Below are 16,240 nucleotides of genomic sequence, written 5' to 3' on the forward strand. Positions count from 1 at the left end.
ATACAAATTACATAACTACAGACAGGGATATTGGGATGTTCTTTATCATAATCATAAATGTAGCAGAAAAAAAAAACACGACAGCAAACATTTATGTCTTCCAACAGTCACAGTGACAGAAAAATCACTTAGCACCAGCAGTTCCTTAACAAAAGCAACTCTCTGTCAGGTAAAATTCTGATGGTATTCTAACCCGTGGAAAATAAGCTGTAATAATAAGATGTAATCCTACAACAACTTGCACCTGGGACATGATGAGCTGGCAGTAAACTCTGCTCTGGCATTTTGGAAGCTGCTGATCTTTCTTTGCCACTACTCTTCTCTGTGTGTGTTATGCGAAGACCTAAAAAATTGGCATGGGTATGCATATGTATGCACACTAGAGCTCAGGTGACCTGCTGTTATCATTGACCTAATGTCAGCCCAGTCCCTTCCTGAAGGAGGACAGGGGTAATAAGAGGGCAGCAGTTTCCTTGTCTCGTCTTTGATATCAGGCTGTGAATACTCCACATTAGGGAAATGATGCACAGCTACAATTTGCAAACCTCAACACTCCACAGTAAGTAACAAGAAATCCTCTTCCTATTCCTCAGTTTATCCATCCACAAAACAGGGTAGGTACGACTGCATATTCAGAATCATTAATAAAATACCTTGGAATCACAAAATTAATGTGTTGCAAAATTCCAAATTATTATTACTCACATATAGATTATACACTAATTATAGCACTTTAAGTCACTTCAGCATTAAACAGATTTTTTATTTGAAATAAGCCATCCTTCGCCTGCTAAAACCCACCATATTCAACTGAGAAAGGATAAAAAGCAAAGAGAATTCTTCATCTTTTAGGTCTTACCTCAGAAATAAAAGCCCTGAGACTTTTCACATGTTTTAGCTGCGGGGTGTCAGGTACAAATATGCACTTGCCTTTAGATTTTTTAAACTCTTCTTTATAGTGTATCTACAAAGAGGAGAAAAAAAAGAAGTTTAATTGTTCTTTAAAACCCCAGAAAAATGGATATTTTTTATTAGTAGTATTACTTGATTTATGGATACTATGCTGGGTGGCTTGCAAATACCTCAGGCTGGATCAAACTAAGCCATAAAGGGAAACACCCAGTTCTCACACACAGTACCAGAGCTATGTCACAGAACTCTTTAATAATGAAGATGAAAAAGATTTTTCTTCACATCTACAGCACATTTCACCACTGTTGCAGATGTTCTAGTATCTCTAAAGAAAGGAGACCCAAATAAGTGGCAGCCTTGAGCCTTGATCTTGGAGATAAAATTGTTAAACTAACCTCTAAATCAGACCTACCAAGCACAAAATCTGTGTAGCAGTAAAATGCCCCTTTATGAACACAAGAGTTACATGAATAAATTCAGGCCACTGCCAACTCATTGCCTACAAAGCACCCCAACAGTCATGGCATACAAGTAATAACAGAATTTCTTTCAGACCAAACAAATTCTGAATTGAACCATTTTTTAAAGCACATATGCACGAAGTAAACCATTTTTGAAGCAAAACACTAGAACATATTTTACAAGAAAAAAAAGTGAGCTTTTGGTTTTGTTTTTTTCTTTGTAACAACCAACCTTTTTCTTACTATGGGGCCAACAATATGGGCAGGTATAATAATCACATGACTGCTGATAAAGTCAGTTACCATTCTGTTAGTGAGACTGCAAGAAGGATAAAATCTATGGACACAGTGAATGTGTAGGGACTTTATTATGCAAGAACTGCATGAAGAAAGATAGTGAATTACAATGAGATGGACTAAATAAATTTCTAAGATAGACACTTTACACGGATAGCCTTCAACATTTTTAGTGACATTTCTTTCTTTGTAAATAGAATAATTTAGCTCAATGCAAATTGAATTATTTAGTATTAAGCTTTCATGGTTATTATCTGCTCTAACCTCATTTTCACATTCTGCACAACAGCAGCTTGCATTTATGCACTTTAGACTTGCTGACAAGCACTGACAGAAGCAATATGATCTGCATCTGAGCATTACAGAAATATGCAGGCTTAATTTCTTCTTTCTCTGAATCCTTAATAGATATCACAAGTTCTAGTCTATGCTCCTCTAGAGGGACTTGGAAAATTCATAAAAATATGGCAGTCTACACAGAATCAGCTCCCGTATTTTCTGATGCAAACTTTTTGTCCACTACAGAATGGATTAGACAATGCCAAATTCATCTCAAAATGTTGACTACATAATCGTTACACAGGAAATAATTTTGGTTGCCATTGAGCCCATGCACGTTTGGACTACTGGAGAAATCTACATCTCATTACCAAATTATACTGTCTGCTTTTGTGGATTACAGTCTATTCTAAATAAAAACTGCTTGGTGAACAATGGACGTAAAATTACTGTGTGTCATGATTTTACCTAGGGGCCCACAAATCAAATGGTTTGTATAACCTGTATCTGACACCACAATCCTAGGTAATCACAGAGCAATACACAAAAAGGGCAGTTGTATGATAAACATGAGCAGACATTTCTTGTTCATCCTGCATGCACTTGCAAGTGTATGTAAGTATGTGCATATGAACAGCTTAAAAAAAAAAGGTTTCATAGATTTATGTTCATTCATGGCTGAGAAGGGACATGGGAAATATACACAGCTGACTTTCTACTGGTTAGTTCTGCTGATGTTGCCAGTAGAAACTGCCATAAAGCTGAGACTCTAGTAGAGGAAATGGAGAGTCTTGCTGCACAACTTTGATAAATCACCCATAGATATCCAAGAGCTGAATGTAATTACATCCATTTTAATTACAGAGCAATAATTACATTCAAAAATCAAACATAAAAGCTTCCTAAGGCATCTCTTAACTGGGGGAGGGGAGACAGGACACAACTAAAATGAATAATCAAGCCATTCTGTTGTAGAACTCATGCGTTCAAAATAACCAAAAGCAGTAAAGGACTAATGCTACCTCCTTACGCCTTTATTATTCACATTTATTATAGTAACCCACAGAGGCCACAAAATGCATGTAGGCTCAAATGAGCAATTTAGAGATATAACAAAATGTGTGGGTGGTCAACTCTGACCCAACACATTACATTCTGCTACAGAAGTGTATGCATCACTTGGAATCAGAAAGATGGAAGATGAAATAGGACCTTCCTACCCAAGCTGTTTGATGACTCTATGATTCTGTAACTGTAATGAAGTCATGATATCTGCCCTTAAAAAGCATCTTTATTGTAAATGACATAAGCAAGAGGCTTAAGAGATTTGCTATGACTAAACATAACCAATGGTTGGAAGGAATAGGCAGAAAAGTTAATATTCCTCTTCCAAGTTTGGGATTACATGTTCAAATGTCTAAAATACTGAATAGGAAATTTTGCCTGCAAGTGACTTTCCCTTCACCACAAAATACACTGTTTAGGTTGAGTAGATCTGGTAAACCTTGCAAAAAAAATAAATAATAGGAAAAATTTGTAAATGATGGCCTGAGGCTGCTACTGCTCTTTTGCTATACTTTTGAAGTCCAATAGCTCACTAAAGGCCCAATTTTTAATAGCTCCCTCCTGATCCTTTTCTTCTTCGTGCCTCATCATAAAACTACTCTGACTGGCAGCACAGCTATCCAGTAAAAGTGGATTAAAATTCCTAGACAACCACCAAAACAGTAAGCTTCAAATTGCATTTTTTTTTAATCAACTTTATAAACCAAGGACATCAAACCTTTGGCTGAAGCTTCCTGGCTCAGCAAGAAGATTCATCTTGCCCATGGCATTGTTCACGGGGGAACACTGGAGAAGGCTTTGGGCTAGAGGAAAGGCTCTGATGGTAACAGCTTAATCCAAGCCACCACTTCTCCTTTGTGTGCAGAGGCACATGCTAATGTAACTTTAACACGAATACACTTGAAAAACTGTTCTTAATATCTTAACATGTATGATATAACCATGTCAACAGTCACCATGACAAGATACATTCAAGAACTGCATTTCTCAAAGACCCACTTAAGTTTAGAAAAGCCACCAAAAGGTCTGAACCTTCATATCTAACTCTCACACTAGACCAAAAGGGAACTTCTTCCCATTAAGAAATCCCTTTCCAATGCTACATTTATAATCTCTCATAAGAGTAAGAGCTGTGTCAGATCACAGATCCATATAATACCAAATGCTCTTTCTGTGGCCACGGAAACCTAGAGAAAAGCATGAGGAATAGGGCAAGCATATGATATTACTGCCCCACAGCATTTTACTAGTCTGCAGCAATTTGGATCTCAAAGTCCTCCTGTGTTAGAGGCTGTGACTAGTAATGATGAGTTCAGAGGAGCAGCTCCACCCTGAATGAGGTGGTCACAACCCTACTGGTATGAGTGGAAGGGCACTCTGTTTCTACTCTTCACTCTAGGTCTCTTTGGCTCTTGTTTTATAACAAAGAGACAAGCTGAAGTGAAGTTGGACTCCATACAATGATGATTAAATGACAAGTTGTACTACTTCTTGATGTAGTGGAAAAGAAGCACTGGTACCATACATTATCAAAATTCAGCAGTATCTTCAGAAGGCAGAGTGTCTGCCTTCCTACCGAAAAAGATTACGCTACATTGGTTGATGATCATTTTGCGCATACAGTAACTCCCCACTACGCTTATAACTATTCACAACATCACACCATACAATCAAAACACAGAAGATTAAAATATACCAAAACATAAGTAATACAAGCAAATGGACAGAATCACTTTTAATATGGAAGAGAAAAGGCCTGGAAAGTAAGGTAATTCATAAATCAAACACATACAACAGTTTTGAAAACATCTGTGGAATAAAATTGCTTAATGGAGGGAGATTAAATTAAATGGCTTTAAGGAGAAACAATCCAGGGGGTATCACAGCCACAGAACAAACATCTGCCAACCTCAAACTGAAACGGGGATTTCCTCAAGAACCAGAGCACATAAACACTTCACAACTTCCCCTACATATAGTTCAAGGCTGGCAGTTAGGCGCGCACTAAGGACTGCTTTCGTAACACTCTTTAAAACCACATTGCCAAATTAAAGTCAGCCTGCAAAGAATACAGGGCAAATGCAATGCAACCCCAGTATCTCAGTCATGAGCACTCCTGGCACTGCATTCTGATGGAGGAGCTGTGCTGACAGCTCCACTGGCAGAAAAGGACAATCACCCAGTCTCATGGTCGGCAAGGACACAGGCTGCTGTCCCAAGGTCACCTTAGGGCCAAACTGGAAGCTCCGTAAAACCACTGTTCACATAAAATGTACAGATGTACACCAACAATACATCCACAGCGGTTTGTGCAAAGATTCATGTGAAAAATGATGAATACATAAGAGTTCTGAATGTTAATGAGTGAAAAGTCAAAGGCAAGAATACAAACTCCTTGCAGTTTATTGGCCTCCTCAATAAAGTGTGAAGGGTGACGAACTTATCCCCTAGCAGAAACAGCTTCACTGGTCATAAAAAATTCCAATTATAACAAGAATTCTGTGAAACAAAATTCTCCCCCTATACATATATGTATTCCATTCAAGCCAATGAAGAAACTCCTACTGATTTCAGCAGAGACTGAGTAAGGCCCCAGAACTGGACATCATTTTTAAACAGTCTTTTCTTTGAAATTAAATTGGTCTGGACCATTACATACTACTACTCCTTTGAAAGCATTAATGCTTTGCCATTATGCTTTATATTTCTCAAGAAAAATTGAACACACTTGCAGGCTAAATGTATCACAAGTTTTCAGCAAAAGCTCAAATCTCTGAATTTTTATAGGCTACAGAAACCTGCTTGACTTAGTTATTCACCTGAGCTCTCTGCAGAAAATCAGAGAAAATACCACTTAATTTATCACTTAATTAATAGCTACAGCCAGCACTACTCCTAATGGGTACACAGCATAGTAACAATTTGTTTTCAATTAAAGAAAATATTTCTCCAGCATTTTTCAATAAGTTTTTTGCCTTTGAGGACAGCAACCATGTTTAGAAACAAGTTGCATGGAAGTAACAAATGTATTTTGGGTCAGATAAGGAACTTCCCTTAAGGATATGTTCGATTTTTAGTATTCTCTAAACAAATTAAAGTACTACCAGAGAGTGCAAGGACAAAGAGGAACATTTGACCTTGTCAAGTCACACTTTCAAGCCAGCAGTATAACACCTATACATCCCAGGTACCATATTTCTGAGTTGCCTATTTTTTCCTGATACATAACTCCTAATAATTTATACCTTAAGTGTAGATTTTGTATGTTCTATTGAAAAATCAACATACCCTTTCACCTTGAACAATAATATCCCACATCTAAATATCATATTATAACAACAAATTTTTCAGTTCCTTTAGAAGAGCACTTGTTAAAGCAAGTCACTCACTTCACAGTATTGTCTCCTCTGCTGCCAGCCACCATCCTCACAGGAGAAATAACACTCTTTACTGTCATTTACATGAAGGGACAAAGTTACTCTTCAGCCACACTTTCCCGAAGAGAAACAGAAATAGACTTCCACAAGGGTAAATCTGATGCTGTTATATGGAAGCAACTGAATCTACTCCAATTTAAAATGTCTTGGATCCAGTCTATATAATGTCTATATCTGATCGACAGTTTTAAAAATCTACAGTGACTAAGTCAAGAATTTGCTAGCTCAATAATTTTAAAGATATTCTAAAATTTCAGTGGGTTCTTCCTGTAAGTGCAAATCAATAATAAAATGCTAAGCAGTTGTGAGCATCCGTCGCCACAAAACAATAGATAACACTCAAAATGCATCTGTTTTATTTTTATCCTCCCTCCTTGCAGCTATGTATACTGGCACCCAGTTCTGTTCTAACCAATCAAACTTCATAGAAATAGGCTATAACCAGAAAAAATATTGCATTTTCCTGACGAAATGAGCCAAGGTGTTCTCATGGGAGACACCCTCCACATGAGACCCACTTTTTTGACCACCCTTTTTTCCTAGTACTTACACTTTATACCATTCAAGTGCTCTGAAAAGTTAATCCTTCCAGGGCTGATAGTTTAAGATACCAGAATAGGCTGTGCTTTTTCTATTATTTTGTGTGCTTTTATATTTTGGGCCTCAGATGGGCACATGTTGCACTGCACACATCTAAAAAAAAAAGTTATGTATCACAAATATAAACCCACTTGAAAAGAGAAATGCAAATGTAAGGATGCAAACAGTCACTGTCACTTACATCACTTATTATTTCACTGCATTTTAGGGCCAGTTCCATATTTCTGTCCTCAATAACAGGCTTGAGGAAGACCTGCAAGAGAAAGGTAATCATCCCAGGTTTATTGTCCTAGAAGGGCAACAATTGAAGGAACTAAGTACTGTCCAAAGCTATTGGGATTTAACTCACCTTTTCTTCTTCTTCCCCATCCCCATTTTCATCCTCCCGGAGATCCTGAATGACAGATACTCGCATTTTAATACTTTGTAGAAAACAACAATGACAATTCTAAAAAGGTTCGGCGCTGCAGGAAACGGCTCAGACCCTACAGCACGGCTGGAATCAATGCTTCATTTGTCTCTCCCACCTAACTCTACCAGGGCTCCCTCCTTATTTAGGCAGCACTTGACAGTCTTATCTGAGCAATTCAGTGTGAGTGAACTGAAAGGCATTGCAGATGGCCTTGCTAGCTATCAGAGCTAATGCTTTCTTACAGATAAAATATAATTAAATGACCTATCTCAGTCAACTATTTTTAAAATGACTATGAACACAATTAAAATACAGTGGTGCAGTTAATTCATAATATGATTTAGTAAAATTAATAGGCCTAAAGCATTGACTCTAAGCTTATGAGAAAACTGATTCAAAGCATCAATGACCCCAAAACCACTTATCATAAGACTTTATTTTGTTTGGGGTTTTTTTTTATTTAAAAAGCACACTATTCTCATTTTCCAATAGATGTAACTGCTAGTATATTTTTCAGGAAACACTCCTTTTCCGCAAAGCTTATAAAATTCCTTAAATACTTTCCATATCATGTCAGCTGTGGGTTAAAACTGTGCATACGTAGATACAAACATGTCTGTACATTTATAAGTATACATGGCCATGTATTTAAACACGTATGTTCCTTCACCGTTAAAAATCGTCATGGTCTGTAGACTCAAAACCAACCTTTTTCGGTATGAAGTCACTGATTCCAGCTGCAAAGAAACTGAAAGATATCCTTATATCAATGGATATAGTTTCACAGTGATTGCTTCTGTAAAACAAGCAAGTATTACAGGACGAATTAGAGCAACCAGCATTTTAACATCCCTCCCCCAAAATCTTTATTTTATATAATTTGCATTTTATAGAGGTAATTATTTTGAACTTCGTCTTGCAAAGTGATTCACCACAAGAGAGTTTTGCAATTAGGAAAAGATATAAGGACTGTGTTCTCTTAAAACACCTCTTCAAAGAATTTTAAGTACTTGTGCCCAAACAGAATGTCCTTAGACCTCATTTGAAAGCACACATTTCCTTAGGAAAGAGAAACATTCCAAAGAAAAGGAAAAATACAGCATGTGACTTAACTAAGGTCTGAAAAATTTAAAAGATTCTTAAGATCACAGGTACAAAATGCTTTCAGTCTATAATATACAAGAGCCAGGATTCTTTATACACTAATAGTACAGAAAGCGTCACGATTTTCCATTCTGCTATTTCAAATATAACCTCCTAAAGTTCAGATTTTGATTGGCATTGCTGAAGTTCAGGTTGAATCTTAGAAACCTGGTTTGTACAGGTGAGAATTACCTGTGATTTATGCTGACTACTTTTGGAGCTTTCATCCTTGAGAAACAAATCATTTAGACTTGTAAGATGGGTACTCATAGTAAGGGGTAATTTTGGAAGATTATGGCCACAGCAAATGTATTCCTAAACAGTACATTTATGTATGATTTTAAGGACCACATGTTAAGGAGACAAAGTACTTACAAAAGTGCCAGACAGAAATAGAGCACCAAGGCTTCATTTGCGGATTTTTGTGATAATATTGCAAAAACTATATTCTTCCAGCACAGTTAATTTCCCTTTCCATCTTACCTTTAATACATCTTTTAAGTGGGGACATTGAAAAATATTTAAAAGAGTAAAGAATATGCTTACATTATACCTGGTGGGTTTTCAGCAGCTGGACATACCAAAATTTATATATTAATGGTGGTTTTCCTGCAATGGTTTCTGCATAATAAAGATCTGCTTTCTCTTCAGCATGATCATTTTTGGTCAGCCCAGAAGTGGTCAGCCAGTTGGATTAGATGATCATTATAGGCCCCTTCCAACTGAAACTGTCTATTCTATTCTGTTATCTTTAACTGCTTTGATGAATTCATTTTTTTTTCTGGTTTTGCATGATCTGGATCAGGCATAACTGAGTGCTCAAATATGCTATATCCCATGTAACTTCTGAAAAACACGGATTTCAAAACAGCTTTTGTAACTCATCATATTAAAGAAATATTATACATAAAGCAAATAAGGGAAAAAATATCACAATATCAACTAACTATACACCAGGTATTCAAAATGGCACTTTTCACATAACAGATGCAGTAAGAGACTATATGACACACAAACCTGCCCCGCTTTTTTTCACCCTCAAGACACTGAATACTGTCAGATAACATGCACTGTGCAATAAAGCAAGCCAGAAAATTAAATATATCCAGATGTAATTCAGGGAATTTGTTACAACCGTTTAAGAGTTGCATGGTTTAGAAGAGCATTATGATTCTATTAGCAGCCTGCAGGTCAAGAACAAGCTTAGGTTACTTCCATGACAGGCAATAAATAACCTAGGATCAGCAGGAATGTTTCACATTACAAATGTTTGTATATGTTTACAAATATCTTTAAACTAGTCTAAAAATACTAAATCTAATCTGAATAAAGACATAGTTAAAATGCTAAGTTGTACATCTTCCAAAAAATTATTAGGTACGTTGTATTAAAGATTACTTTTCACAGGCAAAACCTTCATTTTTAGTGAAACCTCTTAACTGACACTTGGAACCATTTTCCACTGTGCATAATGGAATAACCATAGTCATTTGTTGTGGCCTGAAATAGAACAGATTAAATAAAATCCAATTGCACAGAATTCTAAGACAACACTAATGGAGTGCTAAGGTGTGTATACACAATATTTGCATAGCACATGGAAAAATTCATTATTTATAATTTATTATTTCATTATGGATATCTTACTATGCACACAAAGGGGAGAAATCTGTTCTTCAGGGAAGTACGCAGTATGAACTCATTAAAATTTTGTGAGGAAATGCTGCATAGCCCCATATTTCGGCTTCCAGCCACTCTGCCTGGATATTTCACATCTCAGTTCAAATTTAACCCTACGAACGAGGACTTGAAGAAGCTACAACAAAATTAAAACAACTGTACGCTGTCTAGATTGTTCACAGAAGCACAGTGTTTGCAGAACACAACTTTCACTGTATATGAACTTATTGACAAAAAAGACAAGCCTTGTAGAAGCAAACTATATGGCTTGTCCTACAAAACAAGACAGCTGAATATCCCAATACTTATAGACATCATTCAGTTGTATCAATGTACTATTTTTTGGCACAGAACATTACTCAAGTACTTGGTCTAAATGCATATCTGCTGAGGAGGCATAAGAGGAAAAAACATGGGTTATAAAGAAGCCTAAGCCCCCATGAGTACAAGTTGGCCCAGCATGCAAATGGTTCAGGCATACGGTTGTACAGCTTTCTTGCTTTGATCACACACAGCTGTGTCCACATCTGCCCAAAGCCCCACCATCTCCTTGTCCCTTTATCAGTCTTTTAAGAAATACATCTGGGAGATGTTAGCCCAGAAAGTTAAGAGGCTTCATCTCATTTTGGCCCTGATATACATAGCAATTTAGCAGTGACGCTTAGTTCTTCTCTGAACAAACAATAGCACTGGACTTTTTTGGCAAAATTTCCAAAAGCCTTCTGAGATCTGCAATATTCACATGTATTGCTGAGATGAAAGAACATCTTTATCACTTCACAGAACAGCAGAAACTGTGCTTATCCTAGAAAAGGTACCAGAAACATCACATATTTAATCGTAGAGTTTCTTATTGAGTACTTGAGCATAGGTTGCAAGCTAAGGACTGAGGTATTTCAGCTGGCAAATCTGTACACATTACAGTGAGAGGTATTATGAATATACTCCTTTCGATTCTGAACTGAAAACCTAGGAAGATTAGAGGTAGAGTTTTAGTGCTTTAACTATCCTGCTTCCAATGAGTTAAAAATCAACCCACAGACATCCCAGAAATGAAAGTATTATTTTACGTTCTCAGTGGACAGACACACATCACTGAAATAAGTACAAATAATTCAACATGACACAGCTGGTGGTCTCTTTTCAAAAAGCACACAAAGCATCTGTAAGCACTGAGATTCAATTACTTCTCATTACTAGAAATACTCATCTATCAGACTGGAAGTTACTAGCATAAGGAAGTTCATAGTTAAGCTATCAGTACCACAATCAACAAACAGAAAGAAAGCAAGGGATCCCAGCCTGCCAATTTTAACCTCCCCTGAACATGAAATACCAATTAATGTCAACAAAAGAAATTCAAGAGATGGTTCTATTTAGAGAAAAAGCTTGCATCTGTCAGATCATTAACACCGCATTTATCAACAACACTTCAAAACCTCCAAATATCTCATGGTTCTAAGCTAAGATTTACATTCAATAGCAGTTATTTTGTGTAAGGTTTTGGTAAAGCAGAGAGTGGCAGTGGTATTTTTAAACATGAATACAATACGATTTCTGAATCCCAGAAAATGACTTTTCAATGCCTAATAAATACATAAATATAGATACTTTTTGCAAACACATACTCACAGAGGCTTTGTCTAGTACAACTGGATCTTGATGACAGAGCATTTAAGATGTCTATATGGTACAACTAGTTTCATGTAATAATACCCAATCTAATCTAGCTACCAGAAGCAGTGTAGCTATGCCACCATGACACTGTCTAAGTTAATAAACTCCCACATATGTAATTATCCTAAGAAATGAACCCATTCAGAAGTGGGCGTATTTATCAGAGCACAAGAGTGTGCCACGTGGATGCAACCTTAGCTGTGGTCAGCAACAATACATTGAAGTAAAGCAGTCTAAAGCTTTTTCACATATTAATGTATTCAGGAGTATAAACAAAACCAAACAAACAAAAAAACCCTCATATTTATTTTTCTGACAATATTCATGTTTGCCTACTACATTTGCACAATAGTTTCTAACCCTCACAGATGGTATTCCCTAAATGGCACAATGGGATTATACAGTTTCACCAGTTTGGTTTTTTTTTCCAACTTTTTTCATTTGACAAGGAATTAAATTCTCGGCCACAGAGGCATTTGGTGTCTCCATACACACCCCAGTATTTCCAGTGTAATCAGGAACATAAAAATACCTATTGTTCCTAAAGTTCTCTTCACAAGTTGATGAACCAGGAGCTGAGATGCCATGTTTGCTGCATCGCAACTGTTTTGTCCACTCTACTGTGGCATTTCCCTATCCTGCCAAGCGTAACAAAGCTCCTTTCTCTTTACTCAAGTGCTCAACTAGAGCTAACAGCCCTGGTGCATAGCAGCTGAGGCTCTCCGTCATTCACCACCTCTTACTAAGCCATTACAACAGTGCATCATCAAGATACTTAACTCAGTGCCTACAGAACTGGAGCCCTCATGCCAGACCTGCACATTAGTAGTCAAGAGACCTGCTAGTCTCCTGTAGCTGGTGAGCAGCAGTACACATTGAAGCTACCCCTCTGCCCTGCAACTTGTGGCTTAGCTTTCATAAGGCCGTTCCACAGAAGATGGCTAGAAAATTAAATTACCAGGTGACTCGGTTACTGTGTAAGTTATCCACAAAAGCAAAATTGCATTAGTCAGAAAAAGGATTCATGAGGGACATGACAGCTTTTGTCATAGCGCTCCTCAAATGCAGGAAATTTTAGATAATCAATAAAAGGTTTCCATTCATGACATTTTAATTTTATCCAAACCTAAATCCTATGAAAGAAAGAGCCAGGACTATATAATAAGAATTTGGAAATTTTATCCTGCTATAAATCACAGCTAAAATTATTAGTGATTGTAGGTGAAAGGTATGAAGCCAGTAATAAACAACTTTCAGTTTTCCTCTATAAATCCTAAAAAGCTAGATACTCTTTCTTTTCAGTGACTATATCTTCATATATAGTTCACTGTAATCTGAAATAATAGATATATTTGCTTTATATACAGACTTGTGTGCACATTTTCTTAGCCATAAGACATTAGACTGCACATGTTTACTTGCCGGGAATTTTTCTTGTGTCATTAATTGCAATTCAGGTGCCTGAACTGACAATCTCCTGGAGCAAGAAGAGAAAATTGGATTTTTCCTATAAATTTGATTTCAGTTGTAATTACATCCACCAGTGTATAACTTCAGTTATTTAATAAATGCATTTTTCTAGAAACTAAAAACACAGTGGTTTATTTTACCTGTATTTAATTGATTCTTTTTTCATATTTCTGCACTTCTTGTGCTTTGATAGACCTGATACTGCCATACTCTCTCTGGAGGGAACAATACCATAAGTAACACACACCTTTAAAAAAACTTTTACAACTTCACTATTCTGGAACATTTCATGCTATTCCCAAGTCTCAAGTAACTTAAATTTGCTTCAAATGGCTACAGAAAGGTAATGCTAAATCAAAAACTAAGTTCTTCAGTTGACAGTTACTTAAAATCATAGTTTTCAAATTTTAGAATAATCTTCAGAAAACACCTCAAAAGATGAAACCAAACAGACCAGGATAAAAAAAGAGAAATTTAATTAGCAAATTTGGAGTAACTAAAGTCACTTGTTCACTGACAAAAAATTTATTCAAGTAACCTCATTTTTTTATCAAGACAAATAACTGATTGTCAAGATAAATAACTGCTATTGAAATCATAAATAATTTATGGAGAAAGCATATTTTTAACTATCTCAGACACAAAAAGACAAAAATAAACACATAATTATGTAAAACATACAATACTTTTGTGCTTAAAATTACTGATTCTTAAATAGTTCTCATCTGAGAAAAAAAAATGCCCATCATAAGATTTAAACAAGAAAGAAAATAAGTTAGACATACTTTGTGTCCAGGTTTAAATCTCGATTGCCACAGTCAAGCTTCTCTCTTAGCCTACCATGACAGGTTAACACAGCAATACACAAGAGCCATACTATTAATACTAAGTGTATTTGATACACTAGTGTGTATCAAATGTATTTGAATACACTAGTGTACAGTACTAGTGCATTCAAATATACTTCATATATATTACAAAAGTAAAAATATATTAAATATGTGGCTTAACATAAAAATACATTAACTTTATAAATTATTATAAACCATATATTTATATATAAAATGCACATTGTGAAAATGCCTATAATTTTCAAGACAGAGAGTTTACAATGACTGATAGATAGCTCATTCTTTTCCTAAAAGCTGCTGTGTCTACTTGAATAGAGTAAATATTATTTTTGAAGTGCTTATAATAGGCTACAATGGATTTGGAAATACGACTGTTAATAACCCTGTATTGAAAAGAACCTTGTAACAAAGAACCCTATACTAAGGGCTCTCTGGACAGCCTAATCCTGTAATTGAGTTCGTGGTTGTAATTCAGGAAACCAACTTACAAGTCCTTAAGCATTGACTACACCGTTGAAGAAAATACACTAAAAGTACAATAGCTAGCAATAAGTCGTCACAGGGATGTTAGGTCCTTATGTACACTCTGTTTAACAATGATATACACAAGTTTCCATGACAACAGCGACAAGATGATAAAAACATCTTCTTCCATCATCCACTGAAAAATACATTTCTGCTTGTATCATTGATGAAGTGGCAAGAACCTAATTTAGAAATGTCGACTTGCATTTAGTGACATATTTTCATATTCAAAGAAATGAACATAATATTTTTAAAGGATGAAATTGAATATCTGAAACAGATTAAAATGATTAATGATAGGACTTTTTTAGTTTTTTTAATCAAGTTAAATAAAGCTTTACTTTTTATTTTAGTAACGGTCCACAATTTAGCTGCAAAATTCCAACTCAAAAATGTTTTACTCCCATGGAAAACTCTTTTGCATGGATCAAGTAAAACCTCACCTAGCATTTCACAAAGAACCAGTGCAGATTATAACAGAAGAATGTCTTATTTTTAAATTGTCTTCATTTTTCTCCATTATTCACAAACAAATAAGGAAAAATACATACAGCATTTCTGCTTTATCAGTTATATAATCTGCTCTCACATTACAGCATCATCTTACTTCTAGCCTGAACTGCTCTTTTTAAAACAGTAGTGGACACAAAACTGGCATTTGTTGCCCTAGCTACTTCGTAGTCATTCCTGGGACCTGGTTACCCTTGAAAACAGACAATTCCAATGATTATCAGTGGAATATAAACTTGCACTTATCCTGATACTAGTAGTTCTAGAAGAGCATTCTTCTCAAGTTTATCAAGTACTATAATAATATTTACTCAAATGTCAGTTCTCACAGTTTAGGAAAAAAATAGTTCCTCTAAATTAATAGTAAAATATTAGCCCTACAGTGAACACCATATAACACAGTACATCTAAATCACCACACTAGAAGTACACTGAATTACAGTTCTTAAAATCAAGGAAGGCTAATGCCTGCACCACATGAAATAATGCAGCAAGAACTTTTTGAGAGGAGGAAGGCAAAAGAAATAACATAACAATGTTTTTTACACTACAAATTATCCAGAAACACCATCTTTGGGTATAATGGTGTGCTGTTGTTAATAACATTAAAGAACAATAACTACTTTATACTCTTAGAGCCTCTTGCAGATGAGATTTTAAAGAATTTTCTAAATATAGAGCTCGAGGTCTGGGAGGTGCAGAAGGCTTTATTTGGGGAAAAAGTTGTCTTAAGTCTCCTTAGAACATCTGGAATTTTGTAAAGAGAATTCAGACCAGGATAACTAACTACAGCATTGCTCCATGCTATATACCTTAAGATATATGATCATCCTATAATTCTGTTTTACAAGGTGGAGAACAAGAGGCCATGAAATAAAGCAGCATCTCCACAGTAGGAAAGGAAACCTGTGATGAATCAAG

The 16,240-nt window shown here is 35.9% G+C and overlaps 1 protein-coding gene and 1 long non-coding RNA gene across 6 annotated transcripts in view; both read right to left on the reverse strand.

Moving 5' to 3' along the window:
• NEBL (nebulette) overlaps window positions 1–16,240 on the reverse strand; it is a 253,175-nt gene that overhangs the window by 84,229 nt on the left and 152,706 nt on the right. For 2 of the 5 annotated variants that reach the window (XM_065666542.1, XM_065666538.1), the window contains exons 1-3: window positions 7,401–7,564; window positions 7,233–7,304; window positions 860–964 (exon numbers count right to left, since the gene is read on the reverse strand). The exons of 2 other annotated variants lie outside the window; for them this stretch is intronic. In XM_065666542.1, coding sequence (XP_065522614.1) covers window positions 860–964; window positions 7,233–7,304; window positions 7,401–7,466 — 243 coding nt within the window. In that variant the 5' untranslated portion in view covers window positions 7,467–7,564. Of the gene's footprint in view, window positions 1–859; window positions 965–7,232; window positions 7,305–7,400; window positions 7,565–16,240 lie in introns of those variants that run through there. One more of the 5 variants, XM_065666539.1, reaches the window with a different exon arrangement.
• LOC136007963 (uncharacterized) overlaps window positions 9,361–16,240 on the reverse strand; it is a 44,663-nt gene continuing 37,783 nt past the window's right edge. Inside the window, exon 3 of the long non-coding RNA XR_010609928.1 lies at window positions 9,361–9,452. This is a non-coding gene — a long non-coding RNA (uncharacterized LOC136007963). The remainder of the gene's footprint in view (window positions 9,453–16,240) is intronic.

This window comes from Lathamus discolor, chromosome 2 (assembly GCF_037157495.1).
Source record: "Lathamus discolor isolate bLatDis1 chromosome 2, bLatDis1.hap1, whole genome shotgun sequence".
Taxonomy (NCBI): domain Eukaryota; kingdom Metazoa; phylum Chordata; class Aves; order Psittaciformes; family Psittacidae; genus Lathamus; species Lathamus discolor.